The sequence below is a fragment of the Crocodylus siamensis genome, chromosome 3, assembly GCF_052110815.1.
Source record: "Crocodylus siamensis isolate JL-2025a chromosome 3, ASM5211081v1, whole genome shotgun sequence".
NCBI classification, from domain to species: domain Eukaryota; kingdom Metazoa; phylum Chordata; order Crocodylia; family Crocodylidae; genus Crocodylus; species Crocodylus siamensis.
Window position 1 is genome coordinate 141,559,922 of NC_143397.1, and position 6,797 is coordinate 141,566,718.

General features: G+C 46.4%; 1 protein-coding gene across 1 annotated transcript; it reads right to left on the reverse strand.

Annotated features, from left to right (window-relative positions):
- Nucleotides 1-764: 764 nt before the first annotated feature.
- Nucleotides 765-5,761, reverse strand: PSMG4 (proteasome assembly chaperone 4). The gene is made up of 3 exons (XM_090039361.1): nt 5,490-5,761; nt 3,727-3,802; nt 765-1,048 (listed from the first exon to the last, which is right to left on the reverse strand). The coding sequence occupies exons 1-3, from the start codon at nt 5,664-5,666 to the stop codon at nt 927-929; spliced, it is 375 nt and encodes a 124-aa protein (XP_089895487.1). The 5' UTR covers nt 5,667-5,761; the 3' UTR covers nt 765-926.
- Between the last annotated feature and the right edge of the window lie 1,036 nt (nt 5,762-6,797).

Sequence of the window (6,797 nt, forward strand, 5' to 3'; positions counted from 1 at the left end):
CCCTTTGAAAGTGAGATTTCACTCAGAGAAGCAACTCTAAAACTACCACTATGGTTCCTTCTGGTGACAGTGATCCTGTTAATTTGAGCATGGCAACTGTGCTGTTTACATACGCAGTAAGTTTTTCTAATATGCAACAAGATTTTCAGCTAAACTAACTCATCATCAAACCACACATCTTCCTTCTGCACTATTACCTGTAGCAAAAGTTTCTTCTATAAACTAAATGAGGTCTTAGTGTATAGATGCTGTTCTGTTGATGCAAAAGAATCTTAGCTCTGCATGGTGAAAAGGAAACCTCACTGAAGTCAGGGGACAAAGCTAAATACACACACACACACACGCAGATGTACTAAAAAGTCAATTTTTCATGGTAATTTTTCCAGAGTAAAACCACACTTCAGATCAAACACTTATTTCCTTTCCAGCTTCTCTTTTTTTCTCTACTCACCAGGCTTCAAATGAAAGCAACATCAGAGCAGCTTCTGTTTGGTTAACATACTGTTTTTCTCAGCAACAGTGTGCCAACTTTTTCCATGAGTCCAAGGAGATGTTTCCACTGCCACTGTAACAGTAATATTTTAATTATACAGTTTTAATCCAGAGAACATTTCTTGACCATTTACAGTTTCAAATAGAGATCAAGTGCTGTTTACACACACACTTCTATAACATCCTCCTTAAGTCACTAAATTTTTCCCCCTGTAATCTCCGTTCCTGCTACTGTTCTCTAATGCAACAAAGGAACTTCTGCAAGCTTAGAAGAAGTTTTCAAATCTCTTTATTTTTCTATTAAGAACAAAAACACAAGTTCAGTCCAAAATAAATACAAAAGCAAATTTTCAAAATGTTACCTCAATGTCAGACTACAGAAACCCACTTCATTTATTCTGTAAAAAGTTAGCCTAGCTTACAGTGATGTAAAGTTAGAACTTTTCTGGAAAAGCCATCATTTCTTCTTTGATTCTCTTCTCTATAAGCACCGTGAAACTGTTGTCTGTATTCTGAAGATTGTAGCTGACAAAGATCTGTTTTTTAGTCTTCCTGGCTACAACACAAAACAAAGAGTATTTATACACCATTTGCTTCAGTGGTGGCAGTATTCATATAGTTATTTTATGGTGAGACTATGCAAGTTACTCACTACATCATACCAAGGTCCTTCTAATTCTTCAGGTCTGAACTATCTTCAAAATACTAATACACTATCCACATACGCCATCTTTGGAATAATGGCTAAACTGTTACCTTAGGACTATGACTGCCAATGTGTGATACTAGCTGTTTAGGATAATGGTTCCCAAACTTGGGTCACAACACCAAGTGGAGGTCAAGAGTCCCATGGAAAGTCAACTGGAAAAAAACAGGACTCACACCAAGCCTGGAAAGAGTGGGAATGAATGATCCAAAAAGAACTGTAGTCACTGGAAAAACGCCCATTGACTTCAGTGGATTTTGGATCAAGCTCTTAAACACACAGGCAATTCACATTATAGGTTATCTTGGATTTGTTACCAGATTACAAATCTAAGATGGTGATTTGTACTTGCCCCTTGGGGGTACTAGAAACAATGGCCATAAACTGATGGAGAACAGATTTAGATTAGACGTTAGGGAAACTTTCTTTATGGTGAGGGTTGCCAAAATCTGGAATAGGCTCCCAAGGGACGTAGTGCTCTCCCCTACCTTGGAGGTCTTTAAGAGATTAGACAAGCACCTAACTGGGGTCATCTGCCCCCCAGCACTCTTTCCTGCCCAGGGCAGGGGGTTGGACTCTATGATCTACTGAGTTCCCTTCCAACCCTAAAAAAAATCAATGAAACTTAAAAATGCCTGGCTGGGACAGTGCAGGAGAAAATAATTAGACAAGTGCAAAAACAGCCTAGCTCACAAATTCTATACTATGCTGTTCATAAATCACTGAAGGGATAGGTGGTTATTACCTTGCCCATGCATTCTAAAAAACTGAGAGCTCAGTCCCAACTGGGCAACAAGTCAACCCACCCTAGGGCTCCACTTTAAATCCAGACAAGTGATCAGCCCCATGTATTTCAATGGGGGTTGACCTGTTGTCCAACTGGAATTTTTTTTGCTATGTCCAATACAGGCACCAAGTCAACCTCCAGCCCACTTGAGGATCAAGTGGTTATTTCAGCCTCCTATTAATGAAAGGTCACTGACTTCTGCTTTAGAGCATTCAAGGAACATATATCCCTCCTACCCCCCTATCTGCCATATGCTATGCACTAAAGCAATATCAGACTATTTATTACATTTGCAAAGTGTTAGTGGGACAGGTAATGAAGGGCCTATCTGGAACCTTATCCCTATTCTCTACTGCCCAAACAGCAAGGCAATAGCTGAACTGCAAAACCTTCCAATTTGGTAACAATGTCTTTTAGCAGCCTGAGCAGTCAATTCCTGAGAGAAAGCTCTTGTAATCAACACTGAATGAGGCAAGGATCATGTTTGGGGGCAGAAAAATTAGTCTGTGATGTATAATTAAGAAGTATAGCATAATGCATATGCACAAGGGCTGAATTAAGGTTGAATTTCTAATGGTATTCCTAACGCTTGCACGCTTAATTTTGCAACTTTAACAACGGGGGGGGGTGTTATCATTTCATTGTCTAATTTCCTGGGTTTGGGGGGGGATGGGTTGGAGGGGGAGTGGGGGGTGTTGTTTGTTTGCTTTTTTAAAAAAAACTGGAAAAAATAGCCTCTCCCTGTGAAGCAAATATCATTCTCCCCTAAGCAAAGCATTATAAAGGGTAGTGATCAATAGCATAAAAGACAGGATCGCAGCTCTCAGTTCTAGTACCAGGTCCAAAAGAGCTCCTAAGACCCTATAAAACCAGAAAGCATTCAATCCTGGCACATGCAGAGTCTGTTCAGCACTATAAAAGGGAGAAGTGTGCTCAGCAAAGAGGGAATCTTTAGTGGCATTAGGTGCTAAAATGCAAGGGTCCTGGCTAAGTATATAGGAACTGTGGTTTTTCAAAGGTTTTAGTTGACCAAATTTAGGCAAGGTTTTTCCTCAAAGACAAGAAAAGGCATGTCCCTGCCACAAAGGCCTACCCCTTGTTAAAATTCAAGTCCCTGTTCCAAAGTTTGGAGGCATTATGGCTTTTCAGAGGAAAGACTGCTGGAAAAATGTCCCCTAATCCCACTCTTGGAAACAACTTAACTGGCTGAAGTTTAACATGCACACTCACACAAAATCAATCTGAGGCAGCAACCTGCAAGGAAAATTTCAGCCCAAATTGCCTGAAGTCTGGCAAAGTTACAAGCAACTGAGAATAAGAAGTTATAATGGGAAATGTCAAGAAACAGCCATCATCACTGCTGCCAGTCTATACCACATGAAATAGTTGGCCCCCCCATATCCGGAAGGTACATAACCACACTTTTGACTTTAAGCCCAGGAGGTCTAATTGATTTCACTGGGTCTGCTCATGTGCGTGAGTGAGGTTACACAAGAGGTCACATACACTGCTAAGGAGGACTCCATACCAAATAAAGTTCTTGTTACATTAATACTCCATTTTAACACTATGAAAACTTTAGCCAAGATTCAGGCTCAAGACAGACAGGAGCAAATGAACGGTCTGCCCATAATGGAAACACACTTCTATTAAAGAGTCGTGTAATGGTGACAGCTGACTGCCAGAGTAGAACAGCTCAAAAGCACTGATGTCACAGAAAGCCATCAACAATGCTGCATACCTAATCGCTGAGCAAGAGAATTTGAAGTGGTGTCTGATGGGTCTCCAAGAAGTGATGTAGACACTGGAATGGAGTCCTGAAAACAAAGCAAACGGCAGATTCTGTGTGCAAATGAGCTTTCCATTTTTCCCCCCTGAAATGGCTTAAAGTCTCAAGAAGCCAAAACAATATTTGCTTTTTCTGTATTCATTTGTTGCAAAGGATATAATCCAACTTACAATACCCAAAAATATTTGCAATGCAGGTACATTGATTTGGGGACCAGGTCTACGCTACAGACCAAGCTGCTGTACCTTAGATTAGGCTGTACAATGAGGCTTCTCTTCTCAAATCCCCTATGGTACGGGCAGGCAAACTATTTACCATGAGGCAAGAGGATATCAGGATTCACCATGTCAGGCTGTGCTCTGCTCAGGCTGTGTATGTTCTTTTACCCTGTGGTAAGAGACCTATTTCACCTCTTTGCCTTCTGTGAGTTATCCACAGCAGTGGACTTTTGCATCTAGCTTAAATGAAGCGGTTTTAGCTGCAGCATTGTCAGCGAATGGGCAGCTGTTAAAATGCACAAAGTAGTTGGAATAACATGAATGATCTTTGAAAGGCCTCAGAGACTGTTTAGGCTAGAATTCAAGATTAAGTTTTTTGTCATAACAAAACAGTTTCACCTACTTAGGAGGGTAGTAAAACACTGGAACAAGTTACCCAGAGAGGTGGCGGGCTCTCCATCCTTGGAGGTTTTTATGACCTGGCTACACAAAGCTTTGGCTGGGATAATCTAGTTGGGGCTAGAGGGGGTTGCACTAGATGACCTCCTGAGGCCCCTTCCAACCCTAATTTTCTATGATTCTATATATTACAGTAGCGTAGACCTCAGTTCAAGAGTGGCCTAGGTCTCCTTTCTTCTACTATGGGACAAAACCAGACATTCCCAACCTTTTCAGGTTCTAGGCACCCATCGGAAAGTGCCAGCTCTTATTCTTCTGCACTCAAAAAGTTGAGTGAAAGTAATAGAGCAACTTTTCCATTACAGAGAGCTCAGAAAGACCCCGACAGGTCAGAAACCCTAAGGACTCATTTGAAACTGCTGCATTTATCTTGTGAATCATGTCTGCACACCTGACAGCACCAATACTGCTTGGCACCCCATGGCACCCTTGAAAGCATCTCAGGGCCCCTCAGGGTGCCATGTGAATCACCATTTCTTTCTTTCGGCTTCCTCCAGGCCGGCCAGTGCTTGGCTTTCACTCTTTTTATAGATTTCATAGATTTCTAGGGTCGGAAGGGACCTGTTAGACCATCGAGACTGACCCCCTGCGCTGGGCAGGAAGGAGCGCTGGGGTCCTTGGACCAAAGCGATCCTTCTCTTGCGCCACCCTCAGAGGGCCAGCACGGCGCACGGCGCTGCAGGCGTGGGAATGGCCACGCTCTGGGGTGCCGGCTGTGGGGCCCCCGTGCCAACACGGCACCCGCAGGGCCCTGAGGAGGCTCTCATGGCGCTGCAGCACCCAGGGAAGGATCACAGAGCAAGGGGGAGGGCGGGAAATCTCTCCCTGTGCCTGGCCGGCCCGGCCCTAGGGCTCGCGGGTGCTTTTGAAGCGAGCGAGGCTGCAGAGCGCTCCCGCCTTGCCGCGCGGTCCTGAGATGCAAGCACCGACTCGCCCGATTCGCTCTGGCTCCTAAATCACTCGGGCGCTTTTTCAACCGCTGCCCAGGACTTGATACCCCCCTTCCCGGGCCTTGAACCGGAGGGGGCCGGGACTCACGCGGGGGCTGCACATGGCCACGGCCAGGCTGCCGAGCAGCGGCGCGGAGCCCACCCACAGGAACAGCGAGTCCCGCAGCCGCATGGCCTGGAAGTGCACGAGCTGCTCGCCCAGCCGCCCGCTGAAGTGGTGCAGCGAGATCCCGGCCTCCGCCTCTCCCTGCTCCTGCCGCTCCATGGCTGCCCGGCCCGGCCCGGCGCAGGCCGCCTCGGCGCCGCCAGGCCAGAGCAAGCGATGCCGGAGCTCCCCCCCACCATTTCGCTTTCAGTTTCCAGGCGGGGCGGGGCCAGCTGTGCTCCACCCCCTCCCGCCAGCTGTGGCCAGCTGTGCTCCCCCCACCACGCCCCGGTGTTCTGTTCCCCTGCCCCGCGCAGGTAAGAGGACACAAGTGGAAAAGGTGCAAAATGGAGGTTTATCTGTTAAGTGTATACGCATCTCGATGTCAGGAGAGTATAGGCTTCTGGGCAGAGCAGTGCTTGGCATTTTGTGTTTGGATTTGGTTATGTGGATGGGCTGTTTTGTGTGTGTGTGTGTGTGTGTGTGTGCGTGTGCGCGCGCGTATGCATATATATACACTTGTGTGTCCGTTTGCATATCTGTGTGCATATATACAGAGAGAGCTGTGTATGTGCATGTGTGTGTGCATCTTTGTATGTGTAGGGATGTGTGTGTATATGTGTGGATGTGTACATAAGTATATGTGTGTGTGCATGCATGTGTACATGTGTGTATATATATGTGCATGGGTGCATGTGTACGTGTGTGTGTGTGTGTGTGTATAGTTTGTGAGTTGTGAATATAGATATAGTTTTTATATTAAAAAAAACCCATCTCTGGCACTGGGGGCAGACCTCCAACAGACTTCCAGCAGGTGCCCACCAGTCCTGACCCAGCCTCAAGGCTCCTGTGGGCCTCCCTCTCATGCCCAAGCTGCTTTGCTGAAGTAGGAAGCACCAGCTTCAGCTTCATTCAGGCCGGTGGAGGGCTGTGGCTGGAGGCAGACGGCCCCATCAGGCATGCAGCTGTCCCCTCCTCCTTCCCTCCCCCCCCCATACATACAACCCATGGCTGCGAAGTGACGCTGAAGACCCAGGAGCACAGTGACGGTAGTGCCTGCCTGAGTCAGCCAGGAGCCTGAAACAGCAGCTCTGAGGTATAAAGTGCCCCATCATAACAGGGCTCTGTGGTGGTGACATGCATGCCATGCTGTGGTCCTGCCCCATCTTCCCCTGCATGCATGAAGATGGTCCCTGGCTGCTGGGGAGGTGTATGCCAGGGGCCTTGCTGCTCTCTGGACAGTAATGAGGA

Coding starts and splice junctions, on each gene's coding strand:
- PSMG4 (XM_090039361.1), bottom strand. CDS start 5,666: ATGGAGCGGCAGGAGCAGGGAGAGGCGGAGGCCGGGATCTCGCTGCAC. Junction 3,803..5,489: donor TGGCCATGTGCAGCCCCCGC/GTGAGTCCCGGC, acceptor CTTTGTTTTCAG/GACTCCATTCCAGTGTCTAC. Junction 1,049..3,726: donor TTCTCTTGCTCAGCGATTAG/GTATGCAGCATT, acceptor TTTGTGTTGTAG/CCAGGAAGACTAAAAAACAG.